General features: G+C 50.2%; 1 protein-coding gene across 7 annotated transcripts in view; it reads right to left on the bottom strand.

Annotated features, from left to right (window-relative positions):
• Positions 1-17,782, bottom strand: part of CDK5RAP2 (CDK5 regulatory subunit associated protein 2) — a 171,049-nt gene that overhangs the window by 37,054 nt on the left and 116,213 nt on the right. For 5 of the 7 annotated variants that reach the window (XR_009251448.1, XM_058694351.1, XM_058694353.1 and 2 more), the window contains 4 exons: positions 17,419-17,650; positions 13,478-13,600; positions 8,737-9,307; positions 6,670-6,902 (listed from right to left, as the gene is read on the bottom strand). Coding sequence is in view for 6 of the 7 variants with exons in the window: in XM_058694351.1 (XP_058550334.1) it covers positions 6,670-6,902; positions 8,737-9,307; positions 13,478-13,600; positions 17,419-17,650 (1,159 nt within the window). In the remaining variant the exon portion in view is untranslated. The remainder of the gene's footprint in view (positions 1-6,669; positions 6,903-8,736; positions 9,308-13,477; positions 13,601-17,418; positions 17,651-17,782) is intronic. The other 2 variants (XM_058694350.1, XM_058694355.1) reach the window with 2 other exon arrangements.

The following is a 17,782-nucleotide window of genomic DNA, read 5'->3' as shown; positions in this document are numbered from 1 at the left end:
TCAAATCCAGACCCTGCTACACCTAGTGCAGCCCTGAGCCAGTATGTTAACTTCTCTGTTCCTTGTTTCTTAAATGAAGATGATGGGGGCGCCTGGGTGGCTCAGTCGGTTGGGCGTCCGACTTCGGCTCAGGTCATGATCTCACAGTCCGTGAGTTCGAGCCCCGCTTCGGGCTCTGTGCTGACGGCTCAGAGCCCGGAGACTGCTTCGGATTCTGTGTCTCCCTCTCTCTCTGCCCCTCCCCTGCTTGCTCTCTGTCTCTCTCTCAAAAATAAACATTAAAACAATTTTAAACGAAGGTGATGAACTGTACCTTCTCCTAGGCTGAGAACAATGCCTAGCATACAACATGCAGCTGCTAAAGACCAGCCTTCCTCATGGCTTCCCCATCATCATCATCATCATCATCATCATCATCACCACCACCACCACCATCGAGACGGTAGTGGGCTAGACGAGGCAGACGGTGGGAGGCCTTGAAAGTAATGAACAGTTTAGGTTCTTCCTGCAGGCAGAGGAGAGTCAAGAGAAAGGACCCCAGCGGTTGCCTTCTATTCACGTGGCTAAACCCTGACAAACCTGGTGAGCTGCTGGAGGAAAGAGGCTACCTCACCATCTCCTACCATCTTCCTCAGTGCTTACTCAGACATTCCTGGCGACAACGCCGTCCTCCTCATTTACGCTACTGGCCTTGGGGGGCACTCTGGGCGAGGACACAGTGGAAAACCTGGGACTGCAACCCCAGTTCTCCATCTACTTTGGCTCCCAACCCACTTTTAGAATCTGAAATTTGCAGATCCTCATCTCAGAAAAATGCACAGAGGCAGAGAAATCTTGCAGGGTTCTGGACCCCTAGTGAAATCCCTAGCTTGTGAAGCTAGAAAACACACCCGGCTGTCATCCTTACAAGGAGTGAGAAACCACACCATCATCCTACCAACTAAATATTATTAAAGGAAAGCAGGGATATATACAAAGATTCCGGCATGGTGTTCTTTCAATAGCCCCAAACTGGAAACAATCTAAATGTCCACCTAACGGGGAATGATTAAGTGAATTACGGGACATTCATACAAAAGAATGCTCTGCAGTCACTAAAACTTACAATGTAGGTTAATATTTATTATCTACAACTGGACAGAGGGAAAGGCTGCAAAGAGTTCTAGTTCCACAAAAAATACATATACGTATAAAACAGAACTGAAAGTATAAATTCCAGGGCGTTCATTTTTGCTGTATAAATAATGCAATTATAGGAGTATTTGCTTATCTGTTATTCTACCATAAACAAGTACTGCTTTGTATTAATTAAAAAAAAAAGTTATATTTAAAATTTTTAGGAACTCATGCCATGCAATTACCTCAAATATAAAACTACTTTACAATAAGCTCCTTTCATAATGCAGGAGCCAGACCCCTCGGATAGCATCCAAGAGAGACCCACCTTGGTTACATTTTACTAAGAAAGGAAGTTAGAGAGAGGTACCTGAGACTTTTACGCCTTTTGTATACAAGAAAATAAAGTTCTGTGTTTGTGTAGTCTGCTAAGCCTGAAGTGCTTTCTACTTCCAGAACCAGCAAGAAACAAGAAGTGAGATCTCCTTGGGCTTGTCAAGGTCAATAACTAAAAAATAAATCAAGGGGGGCGGCTGGTGCCAGAGGATGAGTGAGGGAGGGCAGCTGGTGCCAGAGGCAGTCTTTCTCGGCTTCCCGGGCTTCCCACCTCCTCAGGCCGGTTGAGGGCTTGCAGGAAGAAGACAGACAAACAGAAAAACGCCTCGGGCCTGGAAGATACAGCTCTATCTTGAGGACCCAGTCATTTCTCCAATAATACAATGGAAACTAGCTTATTTGGAAACCCTTAGTCAGAAGAAAGTGGGTTTCGCAAAGCTGGGAAAAGTCAACTGCTCCTGTGTCCTGGCCCTCAGGGTCCTGGGGAGCTAGTCCCAGGACAATCAATGTGCAACAGGCCTGAGCTGTTAGGTTCTGTAAAAAAAAATCAGGAAAAGCTCTCTAGACCCAGAAACCCAAACCATCCCACGTTCTATCTTGAAATTAAGTTGAATATAGGTGGACCCTCGTGAGTCATCTGTTTTGTATGTACGAAGACAGAAGAACTAAGGTCAAATCTTGGTTTCACCAAGTCAGTTATAACTTTGAGCAACCGACTTTCCTCTGTAAGGCTAAGTTCCTCAAGTAAAACAGGTTGTTCTGAGGAGTGAGCCCCCCGCTCACAACAGGTATAGCTATTAGCAAGCACGGAGTGCATAGGAGCCGTGTACCCAGCGCTGAGTCAAGGCTTCATGCTCATCATTTAACTCTTACAAGTCGCATAGGAAAGCCTTTGATTTTGAGCAGAAGGAACAGGACCTGATTACATTTTGAAAAGGTCACTCTGTCTCTTGTACGGAAATGGACCGTGGCAGGACACAGGTGGAGGCCGGAAGGCCGGGGAGGCCAGGCCTGGAATAATCCACTGGAGCCGCAGCAGCAATGAGGAAGGGGAGACTGGTCAGATTTGCAGTACACGTTGAAGGCAGAACCTCCAAGGTGCGGCCAGCGGGGTGGGAGGAGAACTGGCTCTGGGTGGTGTCCTCCTAGAAGCCCGGGGAGGAAAGGGTTTCCCCCAGGAGGGAGGGACGGGCCACATCCAAAAAATACTGCTGTGAGTTTGGGTGAGGTGCCATCCAAAAGCGGTCACCGGATTTAGCAAAGTGGAAGGTGTTAGTGTCTCAGGCACATGCCCATTCCGTGGAGAGGCTGGGATGCCTAAAAGCCTAAAAGTTCCCGAAGGTTTGAGACAGGGGAACTAGAGAGTCATACTCATGGATATAAAGGACAGGGACAAAAATAATGACTTCGCAGAGGCAATTTCAATGGAGAAAGTTTTAGCTTGAGAACCACCTTAATATTTTTCATACTCAAAACATAAAATGAAATCAGTAAAAACGGGAGGGGAATCCTAACCCTGAAATTGAGCACAAATGGAAACAAATAAATCTAATTATATTTCACATGAATATCCTAACAACACTGCATAAAGAATGAAATCCAGGGGCGCCTGGGTGGCGCAGTCGGTTGGGCGTCCGACTTCAGCCAGGTCACGATCTCGCGGTCCGTGAGTTCGAGCCCCGCGTCGGGCTCTGGGCTGATGGCTCAGAGCCTGGAGCCTGTTTCCGATTCTGTGTCTCCCTCTCTCTCTGCCCTTCCCCCGTTCATGCTCTGTCTCTCTCTGTCCCAAAAATAAATAAATGTTGAAAAAAAAAAAAAAAAAAAAAAAAAAAGAATGAAATCCAATTACTTTTCAATTTAATACCTGACTACATACCCTTAGCGTAAAAACTAAAAGAACTGATCTCTTAGTAGGTTTGCTTTTCACGGTACTAAGGATGGGGCAATTCTGGAACTATCTGTGTGTCTTAGAGAACTAAGCAAAGGAGCGGATATACTGATGTGAGAGCCAGGATTCTCACTGTTGGAGACAGGAAACACAAATACAGAAGTGGAAGCAGCAATAAAGGGCACGGTGGGCTGGACTGGAATTGGAGGCCCCACTGTGAAATAACGATTTTTAAAATAAATTACATATTGTTATATATATGCACGTGTATGCATGTGAGCTATATTCTAGTCCCGCCTGCTGAAGGGTCTAGAAACAATGATCCCCTAGTAGCAATGAACCTACACAGCCCCAAATCATAGTTGTTGTTTTTTAATGTTTATTTATTTTTGACAGAGAGAGAGACAGCATGAGCAGGGGAGAGGCAGAGAGAGAGGGAGACACAGAATCTGAGCTGTCAGCACACAGCCCGACGCAGGGCTCAAACTCACGGGCCACGAGATCATGACCTGAGCCGAAGTCGGACGCTCAACCAACTGAGCCACCCAGGCGCTCCCTCTAAATCATAGTTTTTACATAGCATTCTCCTTTAAGATGAACCAGGGCTACTTGGAGAAATGGCTGATTCAGGGGCAGGGACAGTATCAATGGGGCTGGAACATCTTTTTTTGTGCCAGGATGCACAGATGTACAGAAGGAAGCTCCTCCAAAAGATGGAGACCTGTCAAAAGGAATTGCCACTTGCCAAATGAGGAACAATTTGAGCATCGGCATGAATGACAGAATGAGTAATAGTCCCCTGAATAAAATAAGAACCTAAACTAAGTCCACACTGCTAATAAACAAACAACAAATATAGGAATAAAACAGGGCAGGTAAAGGAAGAGTTTATCCTTCTACAGACGCCATCTAATAAGAAATGAAGACAGAATAACGACATTAGGGAAAAAAAAAAAAACCCACCAGGTGGCCACCATCATAGTCATTAATTAATAACAGAGGCAAGGAACGTTGTGCAAACCTCGAGTACAAATTTGAAGAGGAGCCAAGTATTTACAAGGTTACAAAGTACCTCCCACTAATTGCTTCTATATGACACAGGGAAATGTTGTCATTGAGAGTGGAGAAACCTGACGCATATCAGCTCAACCAAACGGTCAAAGTTATTTTCGCCAAAAACGGGACAAACTAACGGCATGCGGCCTCGTGAACACGATACCATGAGAACACAATACTTAACATCGTATTCTTCCCCAAATCACATAATCTCATCTAATTTTCCTAACTTAATCCTAAAGAAACAGATAATCCCAAACTGGGGCACTGGCCTGAACTCTTCAAATAGGTCCGTGTCATGAAAGACAAAGGGTGAACGACTACCCCCGATTAAAGGAAACCAGAGAGACAGACAACTTGATGTAACGTAGGGAGTGGGTCCTGGAACAGAATCAGGAATAAAATTCATAAAAGACATTATTGAAATCAATTAGCGAAATTTTAGTATAGACTATATGAGACGATGATACCGTGTCATGAATTTAGCAGCGGTGTTTTGGCTAAGAGAGTGTCTCCAGTGTGAGGGGCCACACACTGACACATCTAGGGGGAAAGGACAGGACACCATCAATCCATCCTCAGAGGGTTAGGAGAAGATAACAATCATAATCATAATGATGTGGGGTGCCTGGCTGGCTCAGTCGGTGGAGTGTGCAACTCTTGATCTCGGGGTTGTGAGTTCGAGCCCCACGTTGGGTGCAGAGATTACTTAAAAATAAAATCTTAAAAAACAGCGGGGGGGCGCCTGGGTGGCTCAGTCGGTTGGGTGTCCGACTTCGGCTCAGGTCATGATCTCACAGTCCGTGAGTTCGAGCCCCGCGTCAGGCTCTGTGCTGTCAGTTCGGAGCCTGGAGCCTGCTTTGGATTCTGTGTCTCCCTCTCTCTCTGCCCCTCCCCCACTCATGCTCTGTCTCTCTCTATCAAAAAATGAATAAACGTTAAAAAAAATTAAAAAAAAAAAAAACAGCGGGGGGCAGGGGGGGACACCTGGGTGGCTCAGTCGGTTAAGCGTCCGACTCTTGATCTCAGCTCAGGTCTTGATCTCAGAACCTTGGGCTCAAGCCCCATATCGGGCTCCGTGCTGGGTGTGAAGCCCATTTTAAAATAACATAACACAAAGTCTTAGAAAATAACAATAATAATAATGTATGTGCGCACATATATGCATACGTATGCGTGTATATACGTGCCAACACAGGTGGTCCCTGACTTATGATGGTTCAGCTTACAGGTCTTGACTTCAGGACGGTGTGAAAGCAACAGGCACCCAGTAAGGACTGTGCTGCAGATGCTGAATTTTGATCTTTTCCCGAGCCGGGGACATGCGGCACGATCCTCCTTCCTGGCTCCGGGCAGAGACGGTGAGCTGCGGTTCCCAGTCAGCCCCATCATCACAAGGGGAAATAACTGATACAACCATTCTGGACCCACACAGACATTCTGATTCTCACTTTCAGCAGGGCGTTCGGCATACAACACGAGGTACTCGACACCTCACTATAAAATGGGCTCTGCACGAGGGGACAGGGCCCAACAGTGGGCTACTGTAGGTGTTCTGAGCACGCTTCAGCTGGGCTGGGCTAAGCGATGGTGTTGGGAGGTTGGGGCGTTATATGCGTTCTTGGCTTATGATACTTTTAACTCGTGATGAGTCTGCCGGGATGCGACCCCATCACAAATCGAGGAAGATCTGAATACACGCAGAGAGAGAAAACGACAGAGCGAATACGGCAAAACTGATGAAGCTGGGTAAAGAGTGTAAGAGAATTCTCATTCTAGTCTCAAAAGAATTGCAAATGATTATTTTTTTACTTAAATGCAACAGCCCCTATTTAAGTGCCTAGCACATAGTGACTGTTTAGCAGAGGCTTTCTTTCATCCTTGCTCTAAACCACCTCTGACCCTTGAATAGATTTTTTTTTAACTGATAAATGTTTGGGGTTTTTTTGTTTGCTTGTTTTGTCTGTTGTTGCCAACATTTAAAACTCAAGAGTTCTTACCCTCCTCCCCCTCGAAAAAAAAAAAATCCCGATTCCCATCTTCTCTTGAAAATCTGGAGCAGCCATGTGGCGGGCACTGGAGGGGTGTCCCTCCCCAGCCGGACCCCGGGTCTGGAGCAGTGAGGACCACCAGCCACTAGAAGCAGTCACCGGAAGGGACAGCAGCCAGTGTGGCTCCGCTGTCCCCTCATCAGAGCAGAGCTAAGTACTGCCAAGAAGTCTTAGACCGATAAATGCTGTGTCTTAAGACTCGCAAGCCCCCGCCCTACTTACCATCGAGGAACAGCTTTTCCAGTTTCTCGAGTAGCTCGGCACACTGATTCAGCTGCTCCTGGAAGCCCTCGGCCACGTAGCGATCCACATCGCTGGCCTGTAGCAACTCCTCAAATGCCTTAATCACGGTGTTCATATGTCGACGGTAAATGACACAGATGCCATGGCTGTCCTTAATCTGCTGTCTTTGAAGGGAGAGCTCCCTGGCTTGGGACTGAACTAATGAATCGTATCTGATAAAAGGCGGGGGGAGAAAACACTTGCACCATTTCAGAATTGCATTTTTGTGACCTTAACACTAATTGGAAAAATGACAGAGCACAATTTTTTAAAGCCTGCAGCTGTACAAGTATATATACTTCTCGAAAAATTGGAAGTGTGTAAGGTCACTCCTTCGATTTCAAAACCACCCACAAACGCTGGAACAAAGGTTCTTCTGCACTATTTTCAACCTTATAAAGCCCCCAATTACAGTACAAACTGGCAAGAACTCGGGAGAACATTTAGTTTCCATAAACTCCTCAAAAATATTATTCTGAATTATAGAAACAAGTGCTCCAAGGGTCAGAGGACCCCGCCACAAATTCCCATGAAGAAGAAAAAAGAAACTGTTGACACAGGAAAACAAAGTCGGGACTCTCTCCTCTCCAAAGGTCAGGGGGTAATCATAATCCTAACTACCATTTATGGAGGGTCTATGATCTGCCGGTCACTGCATTAGGTGTTTTTTATAAGTTAACCGTTCCTCCCAATCTTTCAACAAATGTATGAACCTCCTTGTCTACAGTGAGGAAACGGACTCCGAGATCGCGAAGTTAAATGGGGAAGGTTTCGGACTCAAACAGCCCGCCTTCAAAGCCCATGCTGCATCGCACGATACAACCTCTCCTGACGCCGGATCTGTCTTCCCCCTTGTGAGCCCACCAGTACTCCGAGGCACGGAGAAAAACCCAAGTTAAGCAAAACGTGGCTCATATACAGCGTGGCCACAGTAACTCGGCCCCAGTGTGGCTCGGCAAAGATACTGACCCTTCAGTTCAACGTGTCCCCCTTTTCCTGAAATGAGGGCAGTACGTGGGGCTGCTGACCGCCTTTGGTGGTGAGCGTGCACGTACAGACCATGTGACGTCAGCCTTGAAGGTGGGGCAGGCCTCGCGGGTGAGGAAGAACATGGGGCGGGGGGGGGGGGGGGGGGGGGAGGCTCGGGCAGGACACTGCGGGCTCGCGCACTGGCGACAGCTCTGAGCAACACCACCCGTCTCCTTGGGCCATCTGCTCGGTCAGGGAGGCCTCTTCAAGGCTCCACTTCCTCATCCATATTTAGGAACACCACCTTTCCAGGCGATGCTGAGGATTAAATAAGAAAAGTGCCTACCTGGGCATCTGACACTACTGTCTTTCAATAAAATGCAAGCTTCCTCCCAGCCTGCTGTTTGCGAAGGCTCGAAAAACTTCGCTCTGGCTCCTGACAATTTAGAATAATGTGTCTGTCTCAAATTAGTGACGAATGAAGGTCAACTTTGCAACTGATCGCTTTTTTGTCACATCTCATAAAGCAAAACTGTACCTATCTATGCCCGTAAAACATGACGTAAGAATTCTTCTCTTTCAACACAGGCTTATTTCTCTAAGATGACCTTAAAGGGTAAAGATACGGGAAATATTTATATCCTTCCTACCCCAGCTAGGACATCAGTTTCAACCCCGCAGTAAAAGCCAATAACGGGGTCCAGGAGGAAACACTGCCGTTCAGCAAATGTACCAGGACTCCCCGAGTGGCTGGCATAATACCTTCACCCTGTTCCCAGCCTGAGGAGGGCAAAATCTGTTCTGCCAATTCCGGAAGACACAACACAAGAATTGTACGGCCACCGCTCCCTGTGGCCTCGCGTTCACCTCTCCATCGGGCCCACCTGCCCTAAACCCACCATCGAGCCTTGCCCGGCACACAACCCACAACCACAACCCACCGAGCAGCATCCCCCCCCTCGCTCACGGGCTCTGACCTAGAGGCAACGTGCGGGAACCGCAGGTTGCCACCGTGGAAGAAGCAGAGGTGGGATGTACCTGGAGGGGGAGAGATCTCTGAACCTATTCTGCAGGTTACGGATTTCACTGAAAAGTTCCACGTTCAAGTTCTGCTCCTTCTGCAGCTGACACTCCTGATCCACCAGCTGCCGTCTGAGGCTCTCCAGCAGCCCACCATCGGTCACCTCTGGAGCCAGCTGATGAAGGATCTTCATGTGTTTCACATACCGAACCTGCTGCAAACTGGAAAAGGTCATTTCTTCTTCGTCGGCACTACCCTTGGGCTTGTTCAAGGCATCCTGGGCCGCTTCTTCTGTCCCACACAAAACTGTGATAATGGCCTCACTGCACTGGGAGTGCTTTTGAAGCTGAAATAAGAAATTCCGGTAGCCCTCGAGCTCAGTTTCCAAGTCACAGATTTTCTGTTTTAAGTCTTCTGCATCACCCGAGGTGTCAACGTTCTCCGACTGGTGGGTCCCAATCACGCTGACTTTAGTGGGAAGCTGACTCAAGTAAGTAGCTACTGAGGTCGGGCCCGGAAAATCTTCAGAAGGATTCTCATTGCACGTTGGCAAGACGGCAAGGCCATCGGGCTGGTAAATTTCAGAGTCTGCAAATCAGACATGCGTATATCAGTACCTCCTTTGCCGAAAGCCACCCCCCACCGGCCCTGTGCGGCCACAGCCTAACAAGCCTCTCTGACCCTAGTCCTTCCTCTTACCCTCTTCCTCAGAGTAACTAGTCTGAAAAGTGAGCTTGGCCATGATAACCACCAACACCCACCTAAAATCCATCGATAACCCCACTATCCTGAGGACCAAACCCAAACGCCCTCTTACAGCATCTGAGACCCTCCACAATCTAGTTCTGGGCAGGCTTCCCAGGAATATCCCCTCACACCACCTATGGAGATGCCCTACTAAATTAGCCAGAATTCCCTGCACACACCAGGCTATTTTGTGCCCCCATGCTTTTGCACGTGCTGTTCCCTCTGCCTGGAATATGCCTGGTCCTCTACACCTACTCAACAAACTCCTACTCACCCTCCAACATCCAGATCTAATTCTCCTTCTGCAAGCCCATCTTCATACTGTGCACAACAGTCCCTCCTTTCTGTGCTTCCACGGCCCCTTATGCGTCTGGCCCGGGACAAACATTCCACATGCAGGATGCTGCCAGAGGAACTACATCGGCTTGCTTATTTATCTACCTAGCAATTGTTTATTTGGATTCCTCTCTCCCTCCTTCCCAGGAGGGGCTGGCCTTTCACCTTCACGTTCCCAGTGCCTGGTACAGTCCTTAGCCCAGACCAGAACTCGGTGCAGGCCTGAGAGATATCGGGGAGTGCGTGAAGTACCACTAAGAGCAGCAATTCTAAAACCCATCCCTGATGGGAGCCTTCTTTTCATTTCCACGTCTAACAGTTTCCAGGAGGTGCCACAATGTCCCCCGCAGTGAGCCGTTTCACTGATGCACGACCCTGCCGGGAAATATTTCCTGACAGCTAGTTTAAATCCCCAGACGTGCGGCCAAACTTGTCTAAGCGCTGGGGCGGTGCTGGAGAAAGAATGCGGAGCTCTGAAACCAAAGAGCAGGGGGCTCACACCCAGCTTTGCCACCTGCTGACTCCATCGCCTTAGGCAAGTAATCTAACGTCCCAGAGCCTCAGTTTCCCCAAAAAGATGCCTAGGGTGCCTGTTATGAGGCTTCAAGCTCAGGCCCAAGTCCAGAGCTCCTGTCCTTAATCACATACCACACTACCCCATGTCTGGGGAAGCCTCAGCTTGACAGAAGGGTTGCTGAATACTTGGGAGGCAGCAGAATACAGGAGGAAAACCCATCTTCAAAATCCAACAGATCTGGTTTCCTACTCTGGCTGTGCCACTTGCTAGCTGCGGGACCTTAGGCAACTTCCTTAACCTCTCTGAGCCTCAGTCGCTTCACGCGCTGCATGGAAAGAACATCGCTTACTGTGAAGGGTTGTGTTTGCTGTGTTCTTAGGATCACACGGCACAACAGCTCTGCAAAAAGCATCTGGCTCGCAGTGGTAAAGGAGCCCAGCTAATGCTGACAGTCTTTGCTTCCCTGAAACTGTCTGAAGATGGAAGAGGATGCTATGGCAGGAGGCGGGAGGCCTGCGAGCCGGGGCTGAGGACCAGGGGAAGCGCTGCCTAAGCAGCCGTGCGGGTTGGACGGCAGGGCCTGGGGGAGCTCTCAGAAGGAAAAGCGCACCAGAATCCTCGGCAGACTGTATATTCCAATTTCTGGGTTCCGCAACTGTTCCTCGTGGCTGTAAGCCCCTTCTTATCTCTCTGTTCACGATGCAAATACCATAAAATAACTCTTTTTATTTTAGAAAGCAGCTGCTCCATGACCTAAAGGAAGCATTCCCCGCACAGCATTTCTACTGCACAAAATGTGTGACAGTCGCCAGTCCCCGCGCTCTCTCACGTGCAGGCATGTCCTTCTGCAATCCAGGGCCTGGCCCGGGGCCTGGGGCAGACAAGGGACTCAGTAAGTAACTGCCGGCTGAATGGGTATAAGAGACAGAGACAGAGCGAGACATCTCGGAAGGCCTTTTCCCCAGCAGATCACCTTCCGAGTCAAGGAAGTATCTCTGCCATAACAACCTCATGACAGCGGAATCTCATGGCAAGCAGCAATGTTCACTCAGGGGAATAATGATCGGTTTTGATGATTTTCATTAAGTAATCATGAGGCAGAGACAAACCTAAGACCCACACAAATGTCCTGCCGTGGTGCAGACCGCGGCCGGCTCTGACGTTTAGGGGCACGTGCATCTCAGGATGGTGGGGACGGTGTGCCCGCTCACACAACACTTACCCTCCATTGGAGGCTTTGACCCTACGGCGCGACCAGTCTCACACTCACACGCTCGGCATTCGTAACTTCGACTCTGGAAGCACCCCCAATCCACAGCACCTGGTGTTCAGCAGCAGCGAGGAGGCGGCGGCCCAGTGCCAAGGCCGGTATCCAGCACGTCTCGCGGCCCAGCGTGGGCTCTGCAGCGTGGCTTTGCCACTCGCGGCCCAGCAGCCCTCGATGAAGGGCCAAAGGCAGATATTTCATCAGAAATCACTGCACGGCGGGTGTGGGACAGGGAGGATCACAAGCTGTAGTATGTGGTGTGAGCCTGAAGGCTCTAGAAAATTCTAGAAGCACATTCAGAAAGGCCTCGGGACACGTAACTATGCCAGGACCTGGCCTACCGCCGAGCGCCAAGCACCTCGCCTGTGATATCCGTTTAGTCTTCGTGACAGTCCAGCGAGGCGTCACCAGTATCCCCATTTTACAGAAGAGGAACTTGAGGTTTAGTTAGAGAGGTAAGAACCTGCCCCAGGGTCGGGGCGAGTAAGCAGCACAGCCCCTCCTTCAAAGCCTGGCCACCTGCCTCCAGCTCTGAATGCCGCCTCCTGATGTGTCTACCCCTCCCACGCCTGGAGTCTCCCGTAGCAGGGGTGCACGAGCGGGGAGGGGCAATCCTCAACCCTCAGTGTGAAGGCCAATAACATCTGTGGAATCAGACCAAAACCTGGGAGGCCAACAGGAGTGTCTAAATAACTGAGGGATTCAGGAAGGCCTTCCCTGGAAAATGACATCTAAGCCGAGACCTAAAAGATAGGGGCCTCGGCTAGGCCTCAACTGAAGGGGGGAAATTCAGGCAGGGGCAACAGCACGTGCAAAGTTCTAGAAGCACATTCAGAAAAAGGAAAGAAGGTCACCAATGATGGGGATTTGGGAGGGAAAAGGAAAGTGCCAGTTCGACACGAAGCCTTTAGTAACCAACTGGCTGTGAACAAGAACTCAAAAGATGTCTCCAGGACCACTTATTTGTGTTAGAGGAAATACTGCAGCTCTGGAACTTTCTACAATTCAGCTAAGAGTACTTTACTGCCTGGTAGAGTGGCGTTCTCCTCAAAGCCCACAACCTTCAGAAGCATGTGACCAGGTATTCAGTGCACTGACTGGAGGCCTCGGGGAAGCGGACATCGTAACTCAGTACTTCCCCAGAGACGGTGTTCTCACAGCCGCCCCATGACAAATTTAGGATTCCTGAAGATAATTATTTCTTATGGAGTGAATTAGGTCCAGATGAAAGGTGACTCCTTTTTGTAACAAAGGCAGAGGGGAATGGATGTAAGGTAAAAAGAAAAAATGTAAGCATTTATTCATTCTGGATGAATGGGAACATGAATATTCTTTTATCACCCTTTGTGATTCTCTGTATGCTTAGAATACTTTATACTGCCAAGAAGAAATAGATGTGACTTGCCTGGGACCTCACTCATGTCTCTGTACCTTTCCCACCGGCCTGCCTGACAAACCCCACAAACCAGGAGTCAGCTCGGGCTCACCTCTTACCCCCCTTCCTGGGCAGCCGGAGGCCGGTGGGGCACACCTAACCTAACCCAGCCAGCACCACACAGAGACCTGCCTGCCTGCTGGGCTGTGAGGTCCCTGAGAGCACGTACCATGCCCGCCAGGACCCAGTCCATGGCCTGGGAGGAAAGCGTGGCAGACAGACTGGTAAGCTCGGACGCACAGTCTACCAGACCTCCGCTCGTCTATCCGCTTACCAGCTGGGTGACCTGGATCAATTCTTTCTAAAAACCTCAGCTTCCTCACGTGTGAAGTGGGAATAATGATGATGTCCTAAGAAGCCTGTTGCAGGGCTTAGTGACAATTTTTTCTATACAAGACCCCAAGGAGTGCCTGGCACACGGAAGCTGTTCGACACACACAGAGGCTGAATTCCGACCGGTCTCGTGGCTGGTGTGCTGATAACTGTCCCCTTCCTTGTCTCTCCAGACACAGGCCATGGTTCTAATTCCTTTCTGCTCTCCTGGGCTGTCCTGGTAGGCTGCTCCCACAAGGGGCTGGGCTACAGGCGTTCGTGAAGAGAAGGAAAAATAAATAAAACCGTAGACTTGAAACTTAGCCAAGCAACTGAGAAGAACACAAAGATACAACGGGGAAAATAAAAACACTGGGGAGGCAAAATGCAATTTATAAGATAAAATTAATCTATCGAGCTGCCATAACAGGACATAAAAAGCATAAATATACTGCAGCTTGTCTGAAATGGTTTAAGTCTAGGCTCTCAGAAAACTATGAGTGAGAAAATGAATTCTATAGACTCATGCCCACTTTTCCCCTGGAAGAGAGAGGCCTCGGGCGTCTCCTGGGAAACCGCGAGAGCAGCACCTGGTTGAGGCGCCCTGGTGTCTCAGCAAGAAACAAAAACATTGGTAAGTGCATACGGCAAGCTCCGGGCAAAGTGCCAGGGCCTCTGTTGGGCTGAGTCACCTTTGCCGTGCAAATCTTTCCTCCCTGAAGTGCCCCCCGCTTCTGCCCCACACTGATGTGTTTAATTATCTGCCCCCTTCCCACTGGACAGGGAGTTCTCAGAAGGCACTGAGACTATCTCATTCCTCTGTCTCTCTGTCTCTGTCCGTCTCCTACACCCAGTGCACGAGGCTGGCACACAGCAGGTGCTCAGGGAATGCATGAATAATGTCTGGATGGATGTCTGGATGGATGTCTGGATGGATGGATGGATGGATGGATGGATGGATGGATGGATGTCTGGATGGATGGATGGATGGATGGATGGAAGGAAGGAAACCAAGTGGGAAAGGAGGGGGGAAGGAAAGAGCAGTATGCCAAAGCCCCAATTATCTTGAAACCTCCACTAAGGTGAACCCGAGAACCTAAACATAAATGGAAAACACCATACGCTACAGATCATCAGAAAATCCATACGCGAGGTATCAGACACGAGGCTTTATGAAGCAGTGAAGGGCACAGGCTTCGAAATCAGGCAGGCTGGTGCAAATCTACCGCCGGAAGTTAGTGGCAGTATGACTGTAGCCAAGTCACTTCATCTCTGAAACTGTGGCCTCAACGACAGACAAACGGGGATAATGACTATTCCTGCCTCGAGGACTGTGAAGAAGAGTCAATTCATCTTGCATTTAAAGTGGGCAGTGAGGCCGAATAAACAACAGGCGCTTCTCTCATCACTGACACAGGAAGCCCAAGACTCCCGGTCACGGCCCAGCCCTGAACCACCCTGGCCATCCCCTAACCGGATGCAGTCTCCCACCCCAGAAAGCAAACTCCTCGATGGCAAAATCCCGAATAACCTCAATCTCCTCCCTGAACATGCACCTTGCCCCTCGCTCCGAGGACCTGGACGGCGCCCCGACACTGCCTCTCCCGCAGCGCCCCCAGGACTGGACGTTTCCTTCCCACATACCCCTGTTATCACAGACCTGGAAGAGCCTAGGTGCCTTCACTCTTCGCGGACCCTTCCAGATCATGATCTCTTCCCTGAACACTCCAGCTCTGCGGCTCACGCTGCCAGGCCGTAGCCGTGACTACCCACCTTGCCGCAGTCCCCACCGTCCCGATCCACCGAATCCCTTGAGACCCCCTGACAACGCGGCTCCTAACTGCCCTGCCTGTCCACACCGCCTCACGGTAAAAATCCCTCACAGCCGTCTCTTCTTGCCGTCTCGGTTCCTCTCCTCCACTGCCTCTCTGGGACCTGTGGCAGGCAGGCCCGGCCACGCCAGGGACGCAGCTCCCTTCAGGGTCACCAGTGAGGGCCTCCTGTTCCTTAATCCCGAGTCCACTCCGCCATCCTTGCCTACTTATTGACAATGTTTGGCACAGTGAGCCTGCTCTTCACTCTGCTTCTGGATGGCACCCTTTCGTGGCTCCCTCCCTGCCTCTCTGGCTGCTCCTTCTCCGTCCGGGCTCCACCCACTACAGTCCAGTCTCAGTTCCAGGGTCTGCTCAGCAGCCCTCCAAGCCTCAGAGCTCCAAAGACCAGCCACAGGTTGGCATTTGCTAAGTTCAAAGGCCCAGACCAGATCCAGCCCCTCGACTCCAGACTCCTGCATCTCCCGAGTGCCAACCTGGCATCTCCACGGGGATGGTCAACAGGCATCTCAAGTCAGACCAAAACCGGACACCCAGTGCCCGCCTCCGCCTGCCTCTCCTGCGGCCTTCCCCACCTCAGTGCAAGACAACTCCATCATTTGATGGCTCACGTTACCAGTGATCCTTTAAAGCACAGGTCGGCCCGCTTCTCTCAAAGGGCCAAATACAGAATATTTTAGCCTCTGTGAGCCACACGGCCTCCATCACAACCACTCAACTCTGCTATCGAGCGCAAAAGCAGTCACAGACAGGATGCGGAGGAATGTTCCTGTGTTCCGGTAAAACTTAAAGGCAGGCAGCGAGCATGGATGGCCCAGAGGCCGCAGTTTGCCAGCCCGGCTATAAAGCTGCAGTCTGGTCATGTGACTCTGCCGCTCCAAACCCTCCAGCAGTTTCCCGTCTTAACTGGGCAAAAGACAAAGCCCTAGAACGACCTCCTAGCGCCTCCCTGACCCCTTTCCCTCTTCCTCTCTCTCACTCCACTCCAGCCACATAATTGGCCTTCTTACTCAACCAACTGCCCAAATTCAAAGCAACGTCAGGGCCTGTGCCCTTGCTCCTTCCCCCAAAAACGCACTTTCCAAGCTGACTGACGATTCCACTCATTTCCTCCCGTTTTCCACTCAAATGTCCCCTCATCAGGGAGGCTCATTCCATGTGTGGTAGCAAACTCTACCCCATTCCACGTTACCCATGCCCTTGACCCTGCCTTCTCTCTCTCCCCACAGCACCTGCCATCTCACATACAGCTTGTCCACTTATCGGCTTATTGTCTTCCTCCCCACAACAGGAAGGGAAGCTGTCCACACACTTAGGTCACCTGTTTTGTTCACGATCTCCCCAGGGCCCACAACGGTGCCGGGCACACAGGAGGATGTAACCACTGCTTTTTGAATAGATAAATCAAAGACTGCTTGGTATTGGGTGTTGCTATCATTTGCTTGCAGCAGAAGTTCAAAATCAGGAGTGCACGTGGGCTTTTGCGGACTCACGAACCCTCTGAAAACGAGGTACGACACGACCTGTGTGCTCACCTACACTGCTCTCTGGTAACGGCTGGCAGCTTTCTTCAGACTCTCGAAGGGGTGGTGGCCCCAAACCACTGTCACTGTTCCAGCCGAGGGGACGCTATCTCACACGCTCCCTCCGAGTCTATGCAGTCTAACCTGGACACATCTTAACCCAGGGGCCCTCCATTTTGGGGGCTCCCACGAGTGCAGAAACAGCAGGTTCAAAGTGGGTGGGGAGGCAGGTCACTTCCAGAGGAAGACGTAAGGTCAACAGGGCTGGGAATTAGCCCTCAGGAACCCAAAGTGATGTAGCCTGGACATTCTAGAAAACCCCACCACGAGGACTCTCGCTTATACACGCGACTTACCCATATGCCTGAGGCTTCCACAGACAAAGCCAGAAAAAAAAAAAAAAAAAAAACCACAAAAACCCAGATTGAAATCATCCCACAGCCGGGGTACCCGCAGACCACCCCAAGTGAAGGCAGCGGTGACCTCACAAGACCCGCGAGCGCTTACAAGTCCCCTTCACGCGGACTCCAGAATAAATGAAAACAATAGATTCATTTCCCTTATTGTGTTCCTTTGATTGTGTGTTTGTCAAGAGTCAAGATTAATCACTGTAATTCATAAAATTTATACTCAAGCTTACCGCAGTTCTGCACAACAAGGCTGACATTTCGAGCAGCTCTATCGGGTCGTTTGTCTCGCGCACGGAGAACACATTTCTCCCGGTGCTTACCTTTCAGGAGCGTTTTGTCTGGCGCTGGCCTCCCCTCCGTCATCGCTTCAGCCAGAATTAACTTTTGCCGAAGTTGCCTGTTGCGGACTTTAAGCTCCTTCAGCTCCCCCTGCAGCTCCAGGACCTGGCCCTGCAGCTGGGTCACCAGCTCCTGGGTGGCGGGGAGCCGGTACACATTTCCCAATGACCGGGACGCTTTTATCAGGATGGGCAAGCGGGACTTCTTGGCATCCTGAAGAGACACACGAAAAGGACAATGAATATACGTCCTCTGGTCACGCAGGCAACACGTCCTCAGGCCGACCTCGTACAACAGGATTCAAGCCGGCCGTCCACACTTCCGGTTCCTACAGTGGCACCTAAG

Source organism: Neofelis nebulosa, chromosome 12, assembly GCF_028018385.1.
Source record: "Neofelis nebulosa isolate mNeoNeb1 chromosome 12, mNeoNeb1.pri, whole genome shotgun sequence".
Classification (NCBI taxonomy): domain Eukaryota; kingdom Metazoa; phylum Chordata; class Mammalia; order Carnivora; family Felidae; genus Neofelis; species Neofelis nebulosa.
This window is presented reverse-complemented; position numbering and strand designations above follow the sequence as displayed.